The 25545-nt window shown below is 34.6% G+C and overlaps 2 protein-coding genes across 2 annotated transcripts in view; one reads left to right on the top strand and one right to left on the bottom strand.

Annotated features, from left to right (window-relative positions):
• LOC101895633 (uncharacterized) overlaps nt 1-3858 on the bottom strand; it is a 46833-nt gene extending 42975 nt beyond the window's left edge. Inside the window, exons 1-2 of the mRNA XM_059123434.1 lie at nt 3607-3858; nt 1727-1831 (exon numbers count right to left, since the gene is read on the bottom strand). Coding sequence (XP_058979417.1) covers nt 1727-1831; nt 3607-3813 — 312 coding nt within the window. The 5' untranslated portion in view covers nt 3814-3858. The remainder of the gene's footprint in view (nt 1-1726; nt 1832-3606) is intronic.
• Nucleotides 3859-8509: 4651 nt separating this feature from the next.
• Nucleotides 8510-12748, top strand: LOC101895453 (probable tubulin polyglutamylase ttll-15). Its single transcript, XM_005191633.4, has 4 exons — nt 8510-8693; nt 8755-9920; nt 11090-11303; nt 11367-12748. The coding sequence occupies exons 1-4, from the start codon at nt 8655-8657 to the stop codon at nt 11481-11483; spliced, it is 1536 nt and encodes a 511-aa protein (XP_005191690.2). The 5' UTR covers nt 8510-8654; the 3' UTR covers nt 11484-12748.
• Nucleotides 12749-25545: the final 12797 nt, after the last annotated feature.

Raw genomic sequence — 25545 nt, 5'->3', positions numbered from 1 at the left:
AGCCAACGAAGGATGACCTTAGTCAGATGGTAATTGAGAAGGAACGTAAGGACAACCAATTTGGGAATGTCTCAAATCCAGCGTGTCCTATATCGGCAGCAGTCGATAAATCGATATATGATAACATAAATAACAGCATTTATTATATGTTACAGAACAGGCGGATTTACCCCTTTTGTTAAGGTATTTTTATGTATTTCTACGTCTATATGGTCTATGTCGTAAATACGTATTGACCAATTTTGACCGGAATTACAATATCCGATTAATTAAAAACGTCAAGGGAATAACATTTGTTTGTATTAACCTATCTCTGACATGAGCATCTCTACATACAGGGTGAGATAAAAAACTTCAACAAATTCAAACGGCATAATTTTTACATTTTTTTTTTTTTAATTTTATTGAATGAAAGCAAAAAATTTCGGAAATAGCAAAAAATTATAGAAAAAGTTTAGATTTGTGCAAATCGGTCACCTTTGGTACGAAGCATGGCCTTCAGACGGCCAATGAAACCGTCACACGCTGCCAAATGTTGCTCTGCGGTATTCTGACCCATTCCCGGCGAAGCGCTTGTTCGAGGTGATCGACACTTTGGTATTTTTAGTGCCAACCTTGCTTTCCAAAATACTCCAGACATAATAGTCCAACTGAGTGGTATTGGAAGATTTTGGTGGCCACTGTGCACTGGATATGAAGCGATGAACCTCATTTTGTAACCATTTTTGGGTGGCGCGTGTTGAGGCCTTTTGGAATGTCCAAGGTCTGCGGCCAAAGTGTTTGCGTTCCCAAGGCTTTAATACACCCTCCAGAATATTTGACAATAATATTCGGCATTTATTCTGATGCCACTGTCGACTATTAAGAGCGGAGAGCGATCGGTCGTTTTTTTTTTTTTTTTTTTTTTTTTTGGTGGCCAACCGATGGTTCACATTTTCAGCTGACCTTTGTGGCAAGTTTGTTTGTTTACAAACTGCTGGACATCGATTGTTTTCTCATCGGAGTTCAGTTCACCACTTTAAAACCAAGTGAAGGAACTCTTTAGCTTTTTTGAGTCTATTTTCTTTCTGTTACGGTGGAAGTTCTTGCACTTTTTGGAATTTCAATGGCTTTGCCCGAGCTCATTTTTCAATATTTCCCAAATGGAATATTGCGATATGTTTAACTCACGAGCCATTTTTCGACCACTGCGACGCGGGTCTCGATCAAGTCGCTTCTTTTCCCTTTGAACCATTTCTGCTGATGTTGCTGTTTTGTTCCGTCCACTTCCTTGACGTCGGGCTACGAGACAAAAAAGACTTATTCACATTTAAATGCTGGAGTGCTCTATCGATAGCCACTTGTGGTTTTCCAGCCAAATATAAAGAAATCACACTATCACGATTCAATTTCATAACGAATAACTATTTTTTCTGGAAAATTCTCACCAAAATGCTTTTATACGCTTTTAAACAATGTAATGAGCTGTCACTGTATCAATTTAAACAGCCGTCGGACGAGTGGCTCAGAAATGACAGCAGTCTGAAGTTGGCTTCAGTTTTTTTTAATCTCACCCTGTATGCTGTTTATAAACAATGTTTTAAAAATGTTTTTTGTCTAGTCTTTACATTTATATGTCTTTAAACATGAGTGACATATTCAAACTTTTTCATTTACAAAAACTGGTCATTTGTATTCTCATTTGAACTGCATAAAGTAATAATTTTAATGCATACAATGGACATACCGGAGGCAATTTTGAAAAGCATTTTAAACCAGTCATCAATGACACCAAGCGTTTCCTTTCTGCAGTGGTGCGCAATTTTTCATCTGTTCGTATTAATGATTTCTCCTGTAAGAATATATAATTATTAATATAATTCATTTCGTAATTGAATAACCAAAATTAAGTCTAAAACCCAATAAGGGAAAGACAATTGTAGAATGGGTTGCTTTTGTTAACCCCACAACAATTCAACCATATCACTAATCCCTATACCCTATTTATATAACTTGATATAAAAAATATTTTTTAGAACATCAAAGATCCTGAATTGCAATTATTTTATGTATGCGTTAGATTTCATTTATGTTATGCACCAAACACGATATGTATGTCCGATTCCAATGAAATTCAGAATGTGTGGCTGAATTTGGTTACAATAATTAATTTGACAAATTAATCAGAAATAGGTTTGGATGTAGCGCCCAACCGATTTCACATATTTTATTCACCAAACACGAAACACCAAATATGGAAGGTGTGACCGATGGAAGGTGTGACCAATTGCAACAGAAATGCAAACTCAACCTCAAAAGATTGCAGTTTCCTGCACTCTTGCAATTTGCTATAAAATTAATAAATCCGAAGGACAAACCCTTCGTGTATGCGGACTAAATTTGGCATGCTCCTGCTTTTCTCATGGTCAGCTGTTCCTGGCATGTTCACTCGTTGGTAGACCGAGCGGTTTGTTTGTTTACGGTTTAAAGCATTAAATTTTCAATTTGGTTTATTTTTTTTAACAACCAAATATTCGTATATAAAATTTTGGATGCATATAAAATCAAAAGGGGTAGCGAAGCGCACCGGGTTCAGCTAGCTACTTATATCCAATATTCGAACGTGTTCCACTTTAAACTGCACGTACCAGAGAGTTCGTCTGGAGGATGCTATTAACATTCTCAAAGTGCTATAAAGACAATTTCCTACAAATGTTATCTTTTGGGTATCATAATGTGGGCAGTATACTAATTTTAACAGACAGACGGGCATGCTTTGGTTCAGATGGAGGTCCGCAGAATTGTATTGAAAATGCCCTATATTGGTCTACATTTCAGACCCCATATAACTGTATCCCCAATATTCGGTATTTTCATGATTTGTTTCGCATTTTTCACCGAAATTGTATCAAATTTGGAGTTCGTAATGGATACTATCTCCACTTTAAAATTTTACATTTACAGATCCACGCCTTCGTCTACGCCCATTGTGGAAAACCACAAGTGGCTATCGTTAGAGCACTCCAGCATTCGAATATGTCTCGTACCATCGCTCGTTACCGTGATACTGGTAGCGTAGCCCGATGTCAAGGAAGTGGACGGAAGAAAACAGCAACATCAGCAGGATGAAAATGAGGTTTCTCGCTTCATTTCAAGCGCACAATGGCCACCAATCCGTTGGACTGTCGTGTCTGGAGTATTTTGGAAAGCAAGATGGGCACTAAAAAATACCAAAGCGTCGACCACCTCAAGCTAGCACTTCGCCGGGAATGGGCCAAAATACTGCAGAGTAACATTTGGGCAGCGTGTGACGGTTTCATTGGCAGTTTGAAGCCCATGATTCGTGCCAAAGGTGACTAATTCGAACAAATCTAAACTTATTTTAATATTTGATGCTATTTCCGACATATTTTGCTTCCATTCAATAAAATTTACAAAAAATGCAAACATTATGGCGTTTGACTTTGTTGCCGTTTTTTTATCTCACCCCGTATTTAAAACGGCAACATGGCTATCTACACTTATATCTCGCCCAGTTTCACTTATATTTTCGCCCAAAAATCATATTGGAGAGTACATACATTGTAGATTGTATATCCAATTTTTGATTAAGTTATTTCTCCTTACCTCTAAATTCAGAAGACCAATTTTTTGCTTCGGACGTATCAACAATGCTATATTTTTCTTAACGTTGAGCGATAGCTTTTCCTCTCCGACATCAGTTAACCAAGAACGATTCAAAATTACGCAGCGCACAATTTTTCGAAACCGCTGTCGAGCAATTGCTCGTCTTTTGAGTTCCTCAGCATATCGATTTCTGTTCGATAATTGCATTGTAAATTAAATGAAAAATGTATATGAGAATTAGGAAATTATTTATAAGTTGACATTTTACGAAACAAAGTATATTTAATAAGGTATACGTGAAAATCTGTTTTCCTAAAGATAATTTACCCAGTCTATCTATATATAAAAGATATAAGAGACTTAAATTAACGCCCATAGGAAACGGCTGAAGCTACAATCTTGAAATTTTGCACGAGGGTCAGTCTTGGGAGTGTGATAAGTCTGGGTTTTTGGTCTCTAGGAGTGTGATAAGTCTGGGTTTTTGGAAATTCTTACTTAAAGGATACGAAAGGTACTGAAAATTGGACAAACCGAATGAGCCAGAATTAAAAAATTAGAAACTAGAGTCACTGATGGAGGAAAGATGTACCAAAGTGTTTTTAAGGTTACAAAAAGTACAAAAATGATACTAAACTTGTAAAATTGTACCATTAGGAATTATGTGAACAAATAGAGCTAAGGCTGCAAATACATAAAAAGCTTGAAGTCATGGCTAGGCATATTAATGTCAAATTATAAGGAAAAACGACGGCAGGATTTTAGTGCGGCTCTGTAATTCCTTTGTGAAATGTCACAAAATAGGCCGTGCCATGACTTCAAGCTTCTTATGTACTTAGCCCTTAACAAATTGAAAATTAGCATGAGAAGTAAGTTTGATATATAAAGTCAGTTTTTTGAAGTGTGCACTGAGTGTGCGAACTGTACTAAATGGTATTAAATTTGGAACAGTCTGGTTTAGAGTGAACGGAATAAATTTTTTTTGGTGACAGTAAATTTGAGATAAATAGGTCTTTTGGAAATGCACACTACTAGTGAACGAAAAGTGCTAAATAGTACTTTTTTGGTAATATTTGGTATCGGCTGAACATATGTTTACAATTTTTTGAAAATTATTAATTTGACGAAATCTCATGTCAAAATATTTATTTATAAATGTATTGTACATACACAAATCCGAGATGGGAACCTACCTTCTATGCAGTGAAATTTGACAAAGTAAATGACACTAGAGCCCATTTTCCCCAGTAAATTAAATTTCAGTGCATTTTGGTGATTCGATTTGCGTCGTTTTGAGTTCTGTCGCGATTCTCCGGTCCCCATTAACGACGCAAGTCGGGGCTCTAGTGTATTTGAAATGACTTTACCTTCTTGATTTTAAATTATTGTACCATGATTGAATGTATCTGTAAAAATTAATTCAGTACGAACATATTCTTGCAGGTCTGGAATAGACCAACTATATTAAAGTCATATGAAATGTGACGTTTTCATATTTTTCATTTTTATAGCATACTTTAAAGAACACGCAACAAACTAAAAGTAACTCCATATTACATCATCTACACACAATACATTATCATAAATTCGCTTGTAGTTTATGTATTCTATATGTTTAATACATTTTTTTAAATTTTAATATACCATAAAGGTTTCCATTTTGGACTAAAAATTCTGGTGATCTCCTAGAAGTATGCTATGAAAAAGTTACTTTACAAATTACTCTAAAATCATGTAAAATCTTCAAACGAACTTCCCAGGGGGCCTTTCATGATTTGAAAATACTATGTGAGCATTTGTTGGTAGAAAGCAATACAAACGTCACCTGAAAAAATCAAATATGAATCAAAGACAAAGAAAGCTTAAAAATGCACTTCTATCAAATGTTTTCATCCAACAGCCTTTACTTGCAATAACTAAAGGTGTAGGTATGTAGGCAGCTCGAAGTCTTCGCATGACATATACACTAGAGCCCCGACTTGCGTCGTTAATGGGGACCGGACGCAACTCAAAACGACTCAAATCGAATAACCTTTATATATACATACATATACAAAATGCACTGAAATTTAGTATACTAGGGAAAATATTCAAAACAAAGAAAAAAATTATATTTTTGATAAAAAAACAAGTATGAATACATTTTTTTTTATTCCATTTATTTCAAAAAAATGTTTATAATTATTATAAAGAAATTACAAAACAATAAATTAAGAAAAATATATCAAAAATTAAATTCATTAACATATGTATGTACATATAGCACCATAAAGAAAAGGAAAATTTCCTTATTTTACGCAATTTGAAAATTTGTTAACGAACAGGTGACGATCAGTGTTGCCAGAAGTTGTAAAAATGCTAAACAACAGAATATATGCCAATTTAGGCTCTGCAAATGCAAAAAAATAGTAATGCACAATGTAGCTCGGACCGACGCAACTTGAAATTGCAACGACGCAAATCGGGACGACGCAAGTTGGGGCTCTTGTGTATTGTGACATATGGTAAAGGGATGCCAAAGCCGCACTCGAACCCTGCGGTACTGTTTCTTATAATTTGAAATTAATATGCCTAGTCATGATGCCAAGCACACCTTAAGACCATAAAAAATATATATATGTTGATATTTAGGAATACATTTCATTCGTGCCACGTTAATTTATAAGGTACACCATACAAGTCACCTGAATACAATTTCTGCTTATCATAGTCTTGCAGTGTCAAAATATATGCACAGTTTTGTTGTGGCTGTATGCATGGCATAATTACAGAAGGTAGAACAAAGCTACCTCCCAAATACATTTTATACCCTCCACCATAGCATGGAGGAAATATTAAGTTTGTCATTCCATTTGTAACACCTCGAATATATACATTTTAGACCCCACAAAGTACATATATTCTTGATCAGCATAAGATTCTATGTCGATTTAGCTATGTCCGTCCGTCTATCCGTCAGTGGAAATCACTCTAGCTTTCGAATGAATTGAAGTAGATTGATCAAATTTTACTCAAATGTATATTATGTTTGCAGGACTTTTGGTATTGAAAATGGGACATGTAGGTCCTCGTTTTGGTATAGCTACCATATAGCGGTTCCTCCTGATTTTCGGTATTTTGATGATGATAATGTAGCTATAAACACCGATTTTTTTAAGTTTCGCATTTGAATATTGTAATGGCTTATGACAAGAGTTACCTTTGCAGGTCCATGTCGTCGTATATACCCTAATGTAAAAGCTTCATTCGGTATTTTTAAGATTTTAACAGACTTTTTAATGGATTTTATTGTTTTTGAGAATTGCCAAAGTCGTTCCAAAAGGTGGAGGGTATTTCAAGTTCGGCCCGGCTTACAAACTTACAGCTTTTTACTTGTTTTCTTTTGATGTCCCTATTCTGTTAAAACATATACACAGTTTGTATATATGTGTGTATTGTTTTGAATAAAAGAGATAATTATTTGAAATTATTTTAAATTTAGAGACAATAGAAATGCATATTTTTCACTTAACGGACAAATAAAATGTATAATTTTGAGATAAAATAATATTGTCCTGTCTTGGATTAAATTTTGTAGAGAAACTCCAAAATGTCATTCAAGTTTTGTAGGTTTTCCCCAATATAATAATTTTTTGAAGAAATGTTAAATAAACAAAACCAATTGTTGCTTGTTTAAAAAGTTAATTTGACACAATAAGACTCCGGTACAGAGTTACATTTTCCTAGTTTCCTTGAAGTTGAGCAACCTTTCTTATTGAACCATGCAACACCTGGCTTCGGAGTTGTGTCTTTCACAAAAAAGGAATTTTTGGAATATACCCAACTAAACCCAGTACAGAGTTTAATTTTCCTAGTTTCCTCGAAGTTGAGTAACCTTTTTTATTGAACCATGCAACACTCTGGCTTCGGAGTTGTGTCTTTCTAATTTGAATTAACAAATCAACTGCTTTTAATAATAATTCCTGATCATGATTTCGTTCTGTAGACTCAGTTTTCATCGTCCGTAATTTTATTAAAATTTCATGTATGTTGAAAATAAAATTGGCGCTTATATTGCTATTACATTCACACTTGCACTTGCCTTTTAATTATTATACCGTGGTGTCTTTTAAGCCTAAAAAGAATCAACTTTTGATTTTGGTTTGGTTTTTTACCTTTTAAATGACATAAGTTAGAAAAACAGTATGTCGGTAACACGGTTCACCTTTGTAATAATAAACTTTATAGATGTAACAACAGCAAATTGAAACGGCTTTACCTCTCTCTCTCTCTCTCTCTCTCTTTGTGGCCTTATACATACATAGACAAATGAAGATGAAGATATAGACAACGAAAGGTTAGTTTTGTCTTTTTATCCAGGTGGCTCTCATCATGTTTTGCATAGTCAACATGCCGATTTACGCGTACGCGTTCAACCTACTCGAATTCTCTTCGATCGTTCCCAACGCAAACACATTTTATCGTTTTTCAAGAATTTCACTTTATTTTTCCGGATTTTTTCGATTACGACGTTAGAATTGAGTTATTTCAATATTCTCACTCAAACTCCTGAAACGATATAGACGACATCTGCTGATTCAATTTTTTTCGAATATAAATGGTGAGAGCATTTCGTTGTCTATATTTTCATTTCTCTATGCCTTATGTCTTGTGTTAGTCCTAGTTCCTAAAAACTAACTACAACTGAACTAAAATTACACCAAAGGCGTACCATTATATATTTTACTGCATATTTGAAAATTCGGAGTCAACACAAAACTATGTAACAACGGCCAAAATATTATTTCTGTTTTAACACTAGGACATTGATTGTACGATCTTCCAATTTTTCGTTCGATTTATTTGAAATGTAAACCCTGTTGTGTAACAACGTACATGTAAAGAGGTCGAAAATCGAACACTGAATTCCTAACGTTCATTTCTGTATTATTTGTTTTTAGTTTGTTTTGGTTTTTGATTTTTTCTTTGGTCAATTCAAAATAAATTATTTACTTTTTTAACACAACAATTAAATACTAAGAAAGGGCCAAGTGTAACAAGATTTGTTTGATATGGAAAATGAATTACGGAAAGGAGAAAAAGATTCAATGGTAATATAAATATATTTGATTATTCAGTGAAAAACTTTCACTTTAATTTACTTCATTTTAGGAAAGCACACGTAGACATGATTCAACTACAATATCTTTGAAAGCGCTAATCGTATTTTTCGCAGCTTCTATACTTTCTTCAGTTATCATAGACTTTCTGCCAATACAACAAAATCCCTGGAAATGGGATACCACAAATACGAGCGCGCCCCAATATTGCACAGAGGAGAAAACGTACGCCATATATGCCAGAAGCAAGAGTGAGGATCACTTGATACACGTTGTTAATGTTTTGGAGAAATTGGGTTACACTCGTGTTAGTTTGGAGAAAAACTGGCAACTGTTATGGGCACATGACTATCCATTTTTAAAGATGAAGGAACGTATGAAACGTTTAGAAAACTATCAAATTGTGAATCATTTCCCGGGATGTGGATTTCTAACAAATAAGGTAGACTTATCGACGTCTGCACTGCTATTTCTTCCGCGTGCCTTTCGTCTCCCATCACAAAAAGATGAATTTCTGGAATATACCCGACTAAACCCATCAGCTCTTTTTGTTGAAAAACATAATGAACATCGTCACATTGTTATACGTTCGCCAGAGGAAATCAATCTAAACTCCACTACATCCTTTGTCCAGGAGTATATCCAAAACCCATATTTAGTTGATGGGTATAAATTCGATATGGGCGTCTATGTCGTTATCACATCCGTCAATCCATTGAGGATCTACATGTACAGTGGGGATGTTTTATTTCGATATTGTCCAGTTAAATATCATCCATTTGATGCTTCCAATATTGATAAATACATTGTTGGTGACGATTATTTGCCAACATGGCAAGTGCCTTCTCTGATCAAATATTATTCGCAATTCGGCGGCAGCATGAGAAGTGCATTCGATGCTTATGTGAGGGATCAGCAGATGGATCCAACAGGGATTTGGGTGCAAGTCGAAGATATAATACGCCGTACAATTTTAGAAAAAGAACGAGACATTGTGAATATTCTTCGGTCGTATAAAACGCGCAATTTTTTCGATTTGATGCGTTTTGATCTTATTGTTGATAAAAATTTGAAAGTCTATTTGATGGAAGCAAACATGTCTCCAAATCTTTCATCAGCGCACTTCAAGCCAAATTCAGTTCTTTATGAACAAATACTGTACAACGTTTTGAATTTGGTTGGTATTGGAACACCAATTAAAATGCCGGATGATTGCAGGTAAGTGGGCAATAAATATGCGTCAGAATGTTTCGAATTAGTTTTATACATACATTCAAAAAATAACTGATTTTAAATTTCAAACGAATATCATTTTTAATGATATTAACCAAATAACGGTAAAGAGAAATAAGATTTAATGTTAATTTTGAACGTTGCAGCCAACATCGATATTTCATATTTCATCTATATATTTATTTAAGATAAATATACAGTATGCATCTTCATATCAAAAAAAAAAAAAAAATTGACGTTTTGAAAGTCTTTCCTGACGAAAAAAAAATATCATTCATTTATGGAACAGTATTGGCCTGTTTGTTCGGGATACCATAGTATTTAATCCCATTATTGTTGCTTTTATAAAACACCGTTTGTTCATTAATGGAAAAAGATGGTAATGTTTGCCAGAAGTTAGGCAGGGAATACTTAAGTTTCGGAAAGAGCCACCATACCTAATCAGTTCCCTTGTTTTTGTCTGGGATTTTCTCCCCAGAAGTTATTTTACAAAAAACTCCTGTGACAAAAAAACTTTTTTATCCAAGTGACGTGATCGTAAGCGGAACCAAAGAATTACTTTGAACTAAAATTGTTTTTTTTTTAAATCTTCTAAATCTTACAACCGCACTTATAAACATTTTCATCTCTCTCCACTTGTTGCGCTATTGGTTTACATGAACAAAATAGCATAACCATGTAAGTTAGTTTTGTCTGTTACCACAAAGATCCCTTCGGCGACCGTGGCTTGTCTATTAATAGAACAGTGTTGACATGTTTGTTCGGGATACCATAGTATTTTGTTGTTGCAAAATAGTCAGGCCTAATCCCATTATTGTTGTCTTATCCTGCATAGGCTTTCTTATATTAAAATAATTTAATACAGCTTCGACAAAAATTCTTCATTCCAAAAAAATTCACTAGGAACTCAGTTTCGATTGTAACACATATTTGAATATTCCCATATAAATTACATATTTTCTCACAAATTGGTAATATCAGTCTTTGTTCCTTTCAAATCAACTTTCGTTTTGGAAAATTAAAAATGGAAAATCATGATCAAAATGATTGAGTGGGAGACAAGGATGATATACAATTTAATATAGATCAATTTATATCCAGATTTCTTATCCATAAATGTAATGATTACATGAACTTGGAATTCTCTTCTTTAGATTAAATGCTGTTAATGAAATTATAGCAACAGATCAGAGCCTGTCGACGAACCTCAATAAATGTGCATCACTAGCCTGCCATAGGTCTTGCAACAAACAAGGATGTGATCTGTGTTTGCCTTGCCTTACAGGAAGTGAGTATGATATGTTATATAGAGCACACATGGAACACCTTCATAGGGGTAACATGAGACGTCTGTTCCCCCCGTCATTTGTAAGTACACTTTCTACAGCTTGTCATAAATTGATTATTAAATATACATCATTTTAATTGCAGATTAGAGCTGATACAGTAAATATCAACGCAGAAATACAAAATATGACAAAACTCAATGCTTGGATGACACGATGGTTCTTCTACAAGTGCCTTTACGATGCCAGCTGGTGTCATTAGAATAATACGTTGCATTAAGATAACACGAGGTTGACCTTTGTGGAATGTAACGTTTTAATGGGACTTTGATGTAATCGTTACTTTTTGACAATAACTGGAATCTCTTTAAAATGAGTATTGTACATTGTTTTCATTCTAAACCTTTCACAGATATTATTACGCGAGTGAGATATTATTTATTTTTAATTGGCAAATCAAAGAACAACATTCCTCATTAATTGTTAATAAGTATATTATGTACATATATTATTAAAGCTGATTTTTTCATTAACTCGCCTTTACACGCCCTTGAATAAATTAAATAACAACCAAGTTCTGAGACCAGATCCTGTTGCGACTCTTCTGTCGTATATGCTTCTTTAAAATTCTGAAACAAAGATTGTTTTTACTTCAATATAATTCAAGTTCCTTTATAACTCACCTTAGTTTCACAATATTTCGTAACGCAACGCAGAACTTCAATTCTTACAATGATTTAAGGAATATAATAAAAAATTGAGTGTGAACATTGAATTGAAATAGGATGGCTGATTTAGTACAACAACTATTTTACTCAAGCTTATGTGTCGTATTAAATACTATGCATTTCGATTAGATTCCTCTATATCGAAGATCCTGCCAACGCGAAACTGACCAAAGACCTATGTTTGGCCTTTATTAACTTTTATCCAATCTTACGGTGGAGTTGTCCACTTTACTAAAATTGGAGAGAAGTATTCGATTTAAGTTTCAAGAGTATTCAATTTAAGTTTCAACAGTATTCGATTTAAGTGTCAACGTAACCGTTCAGGTCCTCACTTTGTCGCCGTCTGTGGGAACAAAAGCCGTATAGTTATTGCGAGTTAACCGGAGACCTTATTATTGAATAAGTATGGCTCCTAAACTAAGGCGATGTAGATTTTAGAACTCAAGTGATGTAGATCAATCTGCACTTATAGAGGGAATCGAATGGCAATCCTTCGCAAACAATACTCTCTATCGACTTTTTTTTGGAAGGCCCTTTCATCTTTATCGATGGCTTCCTTTATGAGGATCTTCCTCAAACCACCACTCCGCTACCGTATCATATGAAACCCACTGTTGAACTGCCTGCGTCGTTAACTTTTTCTTCGTCTAAGGTTGCTGTCTCTTAGCTGACCGCATGATATCCACTACTGAATTAATCTCGATAAAATAAAAACAAAAATAATTGAGTAAAAACGACTCATTTGAAATCAAATTTTATTTTACCAAATTAATGAAATAATTAACAATATAAATAATGATATTTTGAGAGGTATAGGAAATTAAAAAAAAAAAAAAAAAAAAAAAAAAAAAAAAAAAAACAGCACTCAATGGCCACCAAAATCTCCGGATACCAATCCGTTAGACTATTGTGTCTGGGGTATTTTTAAAAGAAAGGTTGGCACTAAAAAATAACAAAGTGTCGATCACCTCAAGCAAGCGCTTCGACGGGAATGGGCCAAAATTCCGCAGAGCAACATTCGGGCAGCGTGTGTTGTTTCATTGGCCGTTTGAAGGCCATAATTCGTGCCAAAGTTGACCAATTCGAACAAATCTAAACTTATTCTAAAATTTTATGCTATTTCCGAAATTTTTTGCGTTCATTCAATAAAATTAAAAAAAAAAACAAAAATGTAAAAATTATGGCGTTTGACTTTGTTGCAGTATTATTATACCCTCCACCTTGGAAAGGAGGGTATATTAACTTTGTCATTCCGTTTGTAACATCCCTAAATATTCGTTTTAGACCCCATAAAGTATATATATTCATAATCAGCATAAAATTCTAAGTCGATTTAACGATGTCCGTCTGTCTGTCTGTCCGTCTGTCTGTCTGTCTGTCTGTCCGTCTGTCTGTCTGTCTGTCTGTTGAAATCACGATACAGCCCACATTATTTGACGTAGAGCTCCAAAATTTAGCAGAGCTATTTGCATTGTGTCTAGGATGGTTGGTATTGAAAATGAGATATATCGGTCCACGTTCTGGTATAGTCCCCATATAACGGTACCTCCCGATATTCGGTATTTTGATGATTTATGCCACATTTTTTCACGGATTTGTCTTAAAATTGGTATTTGTAGGTCATAGCGGGTCCCTGAGCGTGTGGCAAAACATTGCATGTATAGGTCCACGTTGTGGTATAGCCCCCATATAAAGGTACCTCCCGATATTTAGTATTTTAGTTTTTTTTTACCACATTTTTTCACGGATTTGTCTGAAAATCGGTATTTGTTGGTCATAATGGGTTCCAGCTCCGGTGGCGAAACATTGTAATTATAGGTCCACGTCTTGGTATAGCCTCCATATAACGGTACCTCCCGATATTCGGTAATTTGATGATTTTTGCCACATTTTTTCAGGGATTTGTTCGAAAATTGGTATTGTTGGTCATAATTGGTTCCAGCTTCGGTGGCGAAACATTGCATGCATGGGTCCATGATTTGATATAGCCCCCATATAACGGTACCTCCCGATATTCGGTATTTTGATGGTTTTTGCCACATTTTTTCACTGATTTGTCTAAAAATTGGTATTTGTGGGTCATAATGGGTTCCAGCTCCGGTGGCGAAACATTGTAATTATAGTTCCACGTTTTGGTATAGCCCCCATATAACGGTACCTCCCCATAATCGGCATTTTAATGGTTTTTGCCACATTTCTTCTAATGTTTCTTTTACCCTAAGGTGGAGGGTATTAAAAGTTTGGCCCGGCCGAACTTAATGTTTTTTTACTTGTTTTTATCTCACGCTGTATTTAGGTCCAAACGACGCACGGGTATTATTGGCAAATATGTATCATGTAATGATAAGATGTCTAAACTATAGATTTATTTTTTAAATAATTAATGTGTCAATATAGTATTGTGAATAAAAGACAAGTAAAAAAGCAATAAGATCGGATGAATAATGTCGATAAAATCATCGAAATACCGAATATCGAAGGTATTGTTAAATGGTAGCTTTACGAAGACATGGACCTACATACGCAATTTTTTGTCATACGCTGTAGTAGCCATTACGAACTTTGAAAACCAGTAAGGGAAGCTCAAAAGTCGGGCGGGGTCGACTATATGATACCCTACACCACTATGCATATTTAGTAGAGCTCTCGTAAAAATGGTTTATATTGGACATTTCTGAGCTCTATGAGATATCTGGTACAAAATATGATTATGGTAGAGTGCATATTCCGAAAGTTAGAGATTTAAACACCAAATCGCATGAAACATATATAGCTAGAGCTATATCTGAACCGATTTTCACCAAGTTTTAAATGTTAATTTCTAGAATGAATTCGCTCGGAGGTGCAACGTTTCACTCACTTTGGGCTGAATTTAGCCATTTGGATCACAAGAAACCTAAAATCGGACGAAGATATATAGGGAAGCTATATCCAAATCTGATCCGATCTTGATAAAATTTGAATCATGTATTGCTAAGCTGAATCTAATATCTGGTACCAAATCTCATTTTTATGGGGTATATATTACGAATGTAAGGGACTTAAACACCAAAATCGGATGAAACATATATGTATATGAGAGCTATAGCTATATCTGAACCGATTTCCACCAAATTTAAAGTACTTATTTCTATACTAAATTCGGTCGGAAGTGCCAAAATTCACACTTGACTGATATTAGCCATTTTGTGCACAAAAAACCTAAAATCGGGTAAAGATATATATGGGAGCTATATCCAAATCTGGACCGAACTTGATAACATTTGATCTATGAATTGCTAGGCTGTATCTGATATCTGGTGCTAAATATCAGTCTTGTGAAGTGCATATAACGAATGTAAGGGACTTAAACACCAAAATCGGATGAAACATATATATGGGAGCTATAACTATATTTGAACCGCTTTTCACCAAATTTGAAGCACATGTTTGTAGGCTGAATTGCACATGAAACCTAAAATCGGATGAAGATATATAGAGGAGCTATATCTAAATTTGGGCCGATTTTCACCAATTTCAATAGGGTTCGTCCTTGAGCCAAACAAATGCTATTTAGAAAATTTTACCTCAATCGAATAATACAAAAACACATGGACAGACGGACGGACATGCATAAATCGACTCAAAATGTGATTTTATGCTGATCACCAAAGGTCTTTCTCGTTTCCTTTTGCCTGTTACAAACAAATGCACTGAAGAAATATATATACCTATACCACATAGTCGTAAGGGTATAATGAAGCAATTTCGGTCTATAATGTCTCTAATACCATTGAAAATTCCGAATTTCGGGAGGTACCGTTATATAGGGGCTATATTAAGACGTGGACTTGTATAAATATTTTTTATAACCTCCACATAATAATTTTAGACCTCACAAAGTATGTATATTCCTGATCAGCGTAAAATTCTGAGACGATTTCGTTCGTCAGTCTGTTGTAATCACACTAGAATCAAAACGAATTAAGATAGGAAGCTGAAAGTTGGCACATATCAGTCTTTTGTCTGCAGGCGATATTCGGTATTGCCATGATTTTAGCCACATTTTACCATATAACGGTACCCCCGATATTCGGTATTTTGATGATTCTAGTGACATTTTTGACCGGAATTGTTTCAAATTTCGCATTTAAAGTTTCAGGCCTGCAATGAGTATTACAACCTATGCAGGTCCACGTTTTCATGATTTTTTGAAATTCTTCAAGATCCTTCGAAATGGTTGGGGATATTAAAAGTTGAGTCCGGCCGAACTTAGCCGTTTTTAACTTATTTTCGTAGGTTCTAGTACCCATTAAGACCTTCCAATACGAAATTTAATACAATTCCGCTGAATAATGGGGCTAATATCATCAAAGTACCGAATATCCGGAGGTAACGTTATGCGGGGGCTATACGAAAAAATGTCCCATTTACGAAGTTAACCTGCCTACTTGCAAAATACACATGCGTGCAAAAGTTTAGCCTTCTACCTTAATTCGTTCGACGCAAACATTTTGGCCGCAGACCTTGGAAATTCCAAAAGAACTCAGCACGCGCCACCCAAGAATGATTACAAAATGAGTTTCATCGCTTCATTCCCAGCACACAATGGCCATCAAACGGATACTATTGTGTCTGGAGTATTTTGAGAAGCAAGGTTGGCACTAAAAAATACCAAAGTGTCGATCACCTAAAGCAAGCGCTTCGCAGGGAATGAGCCAAAATACCGCAGAGCAAAATTTGGGCAGCGTGTGACGGTTTCATGCGAGATTTCGTGTCCTTTGGTTTCTATTTGTGACCTATATAACTGCTGCGAAATCAGGAACATTTTTAGTTGTTAGTCCATTTCAACCCCTAAGTATATTCCGAATATCTTTGAAAACAATAGGCCTAACCCTACCCTTGTGAAAATTTTCGTGCCGATCGGACGATAATTGCAATCTGTATATAATAACCCCAAGGTGAAAAAATATTACAAAATATGCACTTCAATAATATAAGTCAAATTAAAAAAAATCACATGCGATAAAAAATATGAAAAAATTTAAAAATGTCACAAAATACTACAAAATCTATATTAACATAGCATTCTGAATTTACAAAATTTGTAAAATTTGGTCCAACCATTCTTAAGATATAAGCATTTTTTTTTGTTTTTTTTTTTCGAACGTTCCCACGCCTCACATTCCCACCCCTGCCGACCGAGGGGGCGACCTCCCTTTACGGAGGGATCCCGTACACATCATGATCCGCATCATAATGGGAATTCAGTAGGAAATTGAAAACCAGCTACAGAATCTAATTCATCAGCTAGTTTGTCAAATAATAAAACATGTATGTTAATTGTTTAAAAATAAAATTATTCTGAATTTAATAACTTCTAAACTCATACCAAAATCTACATTACAATACACAGAATTAAAGTCAACTCACATTTTACTAAGAGGTTCGCCCATTGAATAATTCGTGCGGTGAAAATCAGTATATAATAATTGGTAGTATCTACTAGATCGAAACGGAACATTAAGTCTAATAGATGAGATTAGGAAATCTGAAGGTATATTACCATTTAATATTTTTAGTACAAACATGGAGTTCAACATAATACGTCTGCTTTTAAGTGTAGGCAATCTAATTAATTTTAGCCTGCTAGCATAAGAAGGCAAAACAAAATCACTATACCAATGTAAACCTCGTAAGGCAAAGAGCAGAAATTGTTTTTGCACGGATTCTATTTTATCTGAGTATATTGCATATTGGGGATCCCATACAACAGAACCATATTCCAATATAGGTCTAACAAGAGACGTAAATAACTGTTTTGTTATATATGGATCAGAAAATTCTTTGGCCTACCGTTTAACAAAACCTAAAACACCATTTGCTTTATTTACCATTGTTATTACATGGCTATTAAAATTTAATTTTGGATCCATCAAGAGGCCTAGATCGACAAATGAATCTACAGTTGATAATGAATGGCCGTCAATATTATATTGTAATATCAGAGAAGAAGATCTGGAGAAGCACATATGCTTACATTTGCTTAAATTTAACTCCATACAATTTAACCTGCACCATTTAAAAAGGCTATCTAAATCGTTTTGAAGTAAACTAGCTCGTTTGTCACAATTATGGGAAATGAATAATTTAACATCATCTGCGTACATTAACAATTTCGAGTAATTTATGGAATTAGGTAAATCGTTGATAAATAAAAGAAAGAGGACCGGTCCAAGGTGACTTCCTTGGGGAACACCCGATGGAACGTTAATCGTTTTGGATAGATACCCTTCAAACAAAGCTAGTTGTGATCTATCTTTTAAGTAAGATGATATCCATTTGACTAAGTTTGTGTTGAAACCCATATAATTTAATTCATGGTTTACCCTATCAAAAGCTTTATTAAAATCAGTATAAATTGTATCAGTTTGTTTACGCTGAACAAATCCTTTTATTACTGTCGACGTAAATTGTATAAGATTTGTTGTAGTTGAAAGACCACTACGAAAACCATGCTGATATGGACTCAATATAGATTGCATTTTCTGTAAAATTACTGCAGTAATTAATTTTTCGAACAATTTTTGTATGGCACTTAATTTTGCAATTCCTCTATAATTTGACACATTAGTAAGACTACCAGACTTATGTAAAGGTATAATATAAGATTTTTTCCAGAAAGTAGGAAAGTAGGAAATTTAAGTGAATAATTAAACAATATAGTTAACGGAAGTGCTAATGTTTCTGAACAATATTTAAGAATTATATTAGGTATGCCATCCGGTCCTGGACATTTAATCGATTTTAAACCACGCAGACTATTGGACACATCCTGACGTTGTAGAAAAGACATACAAATTTGAACAGCCTGTGATAACTTATAAGGATACGAATCTTTAATTTGGCAAGATGTACTGGAATAGCAAAAAAATCTGCGAAACATTCAGCAATATCTGTGCCTGTGACAAATTTTTTATTGTTATATTTCAATACTGAGCGCTTTGAGGAAACTTTTCGTTTTAGATTAACAAAATCATAAAAAGATTTAGGATTGGATTTAAAATTATTTTTAATCTTATCTAGGTAAAGATTATACAATCTACGAGACTCTAAAGTATATTTAGATCTAGCAACCGAGTAATTAGTGTAGTCTATTGTTAAGCCTGATTTTTATACCCTACAACACTATGTGTTGGGGGTATTATAAGTTTGATTGGGCCAAAAATTATGTAACACCACGAAATATTGGTTTCCCATATAGGAAAGTATATATGGATCTTCCTAGCTCGCCGAGCTGAGTCGATCTAGCTATGTATGTCCGTCCGTCCGTCTGTCCATGTTAATTTGTAATCACGCTACAGGTCGTAATTATGGCCCTATCCTTACGAAATTTTGCACGCAGGTGGGGTTTGGATCAGAATAGAACCCTATTGCTTTTGGAGATGATCGCCAAATGTTTAGGGGTTGAAATGGACCAAATACAGAAAAAATGTCGGATTTTGCAGTAGCTATACAGGTCGCAATTATAGACTAATCGACGCGGAATTTCGCATGTAGCTAGAGTTTAGGGCAGGGAAGAAGCCTACCAATTCGGGTGGTCATCGGATAATATTTAGCGGGTAAAATATACCATATCTTTTGTGTTGAAAAAAATCAAAATTTTTCATTAAACGCGAATATTTTAAATCCCGGCATAATCACAAAGCCATGACAAGGTTACTTCTGATATTTACATTGATGTTAACATCCAACAAATCGGATATATAGCAAAATATGTGCGATATATATGTCTATCAAAGAAGATATGCTTGAAAGATCTCTTATATGTCGAGAACGGCTGAACTGATTTCGACAGTTCTCATTAATTCAGAATGGCCTCTTGGCAGGAAAGAAAAAACATCTAAAAAATCGTCTAAAAATATCTCTCTAAAGATGAAAATATTGATATCTCATATTTTTTCAATTTTGTCATATTTTTGGCATATTTTCATTTTGAATTAAACATTTGGTAATATTTACACAGCTAACAAAACTAAGTAGTTAGAATATCAGGATATCATATACAGATCGCATTTATGGCCCGATCCTTACGAAATTTTGCATGGAGAGGGTCAGAATAGAAGGCTACTCTTTTTGGAGATGATCGCCATATATTTAGGGGTTGAAATGGACAAAAAAAACTGCAAAATTGTCAGCAGGTCGTAATTATCGGCCGATCCTCTCGCACATTTGAATGGGGGTTACCGGACATTGCAAAAGCCAAGCAGTTTTGGATGGCCATCCAAAAATATTCAATGTGTGAAATAGTTTGCCAACTTTTGTAGACTAAATACGAAAATGTCCATTCCAGTGACTTTTTGGAGAATTCACAAATACAGGAAAGACGCACTTCTGACTATTTCGTTAACGCTGATTTCGTTGAAGAATATAGTCAAATGTCTGTATCTCATATAGATGCGTTTCAGTCAAAAACCAATAATAAATGTTAATCTTTTGCCACTTCTGAGAGATTATAGGTCTTTGGGAAATATTGGTTCCAGATCTAGGAAGACCATTTACGTGCAACATCTACCAATAAATTGGAAATGAGCAAATTAGCTTAAGTTGCTATTATTCGAAAATTAGAGAACGAAACCTGATGGTTTTCTTTTATTATTTGTCACAATATATGGTGGAATTCATTCGAGTATCTCGCCTATATAAACTGTATCACTTATTATAGTGTTGTAGGGTATTCAACGGTCGGCCCCGCTCGACTGTAGCCTTTGCGTACTTGTTTATATTTACGAAAAAGATCTTTTTTTAGAATTTTTTAAACTTGATAACTCAGGGGATATCCATGGATATTTATTTGAATTTTTAACTCTAGTGGTTGGAACACATTCCAGTTTAAATCTATTCAAAATATCATAAAATTTATCAATTACATATTCTAAATCTTTATGGCTGTTACACAGGCACACAGAAGCCCAATTTACAGAGGAAATGAGGGTATTACATTTTCGAAAATTAGTTTTTTTTTTTTTGTAATTAAGGACAGTTTTAAATGAGTCGGACTGACTTTCTTCAATTACATAACTGTGAGTCATGGATATATATACAGTTGGATGGTATATATCTTCAGGAGTGCATATTGGAGGAATTCTGAATATATCAAAATGCTGTGTTATATTTACAAACGCCAAATCAAGAATTTTGCCGAGGGAATTTTTCACACTGTTTATTTGATAAAGATTTAAGTCACACAAACTATTTATAACATCAAATGTATACTGGGTACTGTTCATTTCGGATGGCAAAGGAATCAAAGCTTCAGAATCTGGTATTGGAAGCCACCTAATGGAGGGCATATTAAAATCACCAAGGATCAGAATGCGATCGGAATCTTTCATTTTTTCAGTGATTAAATTTATTGCTGATAAATGCTGATTAAAAATGTCAAGTGAAGATGAAGGGGGAATATAAGAGCAAGTTACAAACAATTTAGATTTGCCCAATTCAATGGAAACACCAACAAATTCTATATCAAGAAAATCATATCAACTGCAATAAGGACGCCACCACCTTTTTTACAAACACGATCTTTTCTAAATATTTGATATTTTGAACATAAAATTTCACTATTTAATATAGATGTTTTTAACCAAGTTTCGGTGAAAACCAATACATTATAATTGAAACCAATGCTATCAGTATATAAACTGGTTAATTTTGTATTAAGCACCCTTACATTCTGATAGAAAATAAAAAATGAGTCATTTAGTTTTTTGGCACCGCATCTGGTCTAAGAGGCAAATGAGCTAAATTATCAGATCTCTCCACAAATTCTTTAATAAATGCCCTTGCAGGCCAAAATTCTTTTAAAATCAACTGTACAAAAATATTTTCAGCCACAACGATTTTGAAAGAAGATCTACTTTCAGAAAATGCAGATCGGAGCTTATAACATCTCAACAAGTAATCTCTCTCAATTTTTGATTTTATATAATAGATTATGTCATCGGCCGTTGTTTCTGGCGCAAACCTTGTTGCAAATATCATTTTCATTGTGGGAGCCATAGATAATGATCTTTGGACAGGTTGAGATTTGCCAGTAGCAGTCTCGGGACGATCACTAATGATAAGTGAAGGAAGTGATAATTCCTGTATTCCACGAGTAGATTGTGAGGTTGTCTTAGAAACCTCACTATCAATATTCATAACTTCAGGATTATTTACCCCTTTACCTATACCGCTGTTATCCACCGGAACTGGGTGTGTAACAACACTGGCATACGACTGTTCACGTCCAGTCTCAGTTGTATCAGTGATATTAACTGAAACCGGTTTTGGAACAGTGTTCTCCACAGAAACTATTGCTTTGCGACTAGGCATTCCCTTAGTTGGTGCCTTTTTCGCAGCCCTTTTGCGTTTCTGGCCAGATGACGACACGAACTCATCTAATTCTTGGTATTTCTCAAACAATGTAGAGAAATTCTCAAATCGGAGTGATAGTGAGGAAAAATATTTTTTCGGTGTCAATTCCGACTGCAAATACTTTACAAAATTATAAAAGTCTGCAGAGAGTTTCCTACATTGCACACAACACCAACGAACGCCAACATTATTTCTAATTGTGTCTACGACTTTTGCATTAATCCTAGCACATTTTGCATGCCATTGATTAAGACAAAATCAACAGGTAACACACAATTCATCCTCTGCAACAATATTACACAATTCAAAAGGGCACGACATTTTTTATTTTAATTATAATTATTTCTTTTTTAATACACAAGTTACAACTATATTTTTCGAGGTTAGATCTGTAGCTGGAATTTTTTTTATTTATTTATCTATTTTATTCTTTTTTAAATTCTTTTTTAAGTGTTGGCAACTCTTATGAGAAGACAAACAAAACTAGACGATATGTTACAACAATTAATTAGCTAATGTCACAAAAGAAAGAGGATAAAAGGAGAATGTAAAACTACACAATTTGAAAATTGATATTACTTTAAAAGACAAAACAAAATTTTAAAACACTACACCAATTATCACTTTGAGTTACAAAATCACTATTGAACACTTTTACTTTTTTTACCAGATTAATTAATTTTTAAAACATGTAACTAATAATTTTTTCAAAAGCACGGAGCACCACAATTTTTTGACACTAATCACAACAGGATTGCCAACTGACTAACATCCCCTTCCTTTGTAGATATTCATTGTATATATTTCGCTATATATATTCGATATATTTACTATCGGCTTCTACGTAACGATCAGAATTGACCGGTTCGTCTGTTTGTGATTTCGCCGGGATTAAAAATATTCGAGGTTTAATGGAAATTTTAACTTTTATTTAACACAAATCTATTTCACCCACGATCTATTTCACCCACTAAATATTACACGATGACCATCAAAATTGGAAGTCTTCTGCCCAGCCCTAAGCTCTAGCCCCATGATAACTTCCGCTTGGATTGGTCTTTAATTGCGACCAGTAGAGCAATTGCAAAATCAGAAAAATTTTCATTTTTGGTCCATTTCAACCCTAATATTTTGCGATCATTTTCAAAAGCAATAGGCTTCTATTCTGGCCCTAGCCCCACCTTCCCACCTAAAGTTCGTAAAGATTGGGCCATAATTGCGACCTGTAGAGTGATTACAAATTAACATGGACAGACGGAAGGACGGACATACATAGCTAGACCGACTCAGCTCAGCGAGATAGGAAAATCCATATATATTTTCCTATGTGGGAAACCAATATTTCGAGGTGTTACATAATTTTTGGCCCAATCAAATTTATAATACCCCCAACACATAGTATTGTAATGTCATATGTCTATAATTTCCAAGTGCAAATCATAACCAGTAAAGAAAGTCTTAAAGTCGGGCGGCGCCGACTTCATGATACCCTACACCACTTTGCTAATTAAGTAGAGCTCCACATAACAATTAAAAGTTTCTATGGGAGAATTCAATCATACACGCTATGATTATAATTATAATTTAAAGTTCAAAGGACTAAATTCGGAATTGTATTGCCCATTTGGTGCACAATTAACTTGAAATCGGATAAAGATATATATGGGAGTTATATCCAAATCTGAACCGATCTCGATAAACTTTGGCAACGATATTTCTGACCTGTATTTGATATATTTCCCTGAATATCGTTGTTACAGAGTGCATATTACGGTTGTGGGTACCAAATATAACAAATCGGATGAATAATATATATGGAAGCTATAACTATATCTGAACCGATCTGAACCAAATTTGACATACTAGCTACTAGACTCAATTCGGTCGTAAGTGCCAAATTCCATCCCATTTGGACAAATATTAGACGTTTGGTGCACAATAAAAGGTAAATCGGACGATGTTATATATGGGAGCTATATCCAAATCTGAACCGATCTCGATAAAATTTAGCAAATGTATTTCTGAGCTGTATTTGATATATTTCCCCGAATATTGTAGTTGCATAGTGCATATTACGGTGGCGGTGGACAAACATAACAAATCGGATGAACAATATATATGGGAGCTATAGCTATATCTGAACCGATTTCGATCAAATTTGGCATACATATTTTCAGGCCTAATATGGGTGTATGTGCAAAATTCCATACAATTCGGGCTGATATTACACGTTTGGTGCACAATAAAAGTCAAATCGGACGAAGATATATATGGGAGCTATATCCAAATTTTGACCGATTATCTCCAATTTCAATAGGGTTCGTCCTTAGGCCAAACAAAAGACCTTTGCAAAATTTCATCTGGATCGGGCAATAAATGCGACCTGTACTTTGTTTACAAAAATACATGGACAGACGGACGGACGGACGGACGGACGGCATAAATCGACTCAGAATGTGATTCTATGCAGATCATCAAAAGGAACTATGGGTCTATCTCGTTTCCTTCTGCCTGTTACAAACAAATGCACAAAGACATAATACCCTGACCACCTTGTGGTGTAGGGTATAAAAAGGCGTTTCGATATAATTAGCTATGTAATAATTACATATCCACATCCCAAAGAAATTGTAATGCGCGTTTTTCCGATAATATATTTTTGCAGATGTTCCAAATTTGATGTGTTTCCTCAGATAAAGTTAATGGACTCGGACCCAAAATGGATTGTTAGATTTAGAAGAAAAAAACTCAAGATTTTTTATAAGCATGTATATTCCAAAATTTCGACTTTATGAAAATACTAGCAGAGCCCGGCGCGCTTCTATGCTCCTATCTGCATACAAAATTTTATATATGAATATTTGTAAATAAAACCAATTCGTAAACCAACAAATAGCTCGGTCTTCCAACCCGCGAACATGCCAGCAACAGCTGACTATGAGAAAAGCAGGAACATGACAAATTTAGTCCGCATACACTAAGGGTCCTTAGGATTTATTAATTTCATAGCAAATGCCATTCATGCAGAAAAGTTCAATCTTTTGAAGTCGTATCCTCAATTAAATTATTGTGTAGTTTTTAAACGGTTTTATTATTATTATGGAGTGAGCTACATTTGTTTGTTTTATTTTTGGGTCAAATTTAGTAATTCAAATATTACCCTCTTTGGATTTTGGTGACAATACTGGGGGTTTATGT

This window comes from Musca domestica, unplaced genomic scaffold, assembly GCF_030504385.1.
Source record: "Musca domestica strain aabys unplaced genomic scaffold, Musca_domestica.polishedcontigs.V.1.1 245, whole genome shotgun sequence".
NCBI lineage: Eukaryota > Metazoa > Arthropoda > Insecta > Diptera > Muscidae > Musca > Musca domestica.
Note: the sequence above shows the minus strand (reverse complement) of the source record. Positions and strands in the feature narration are given on the sequence as shown.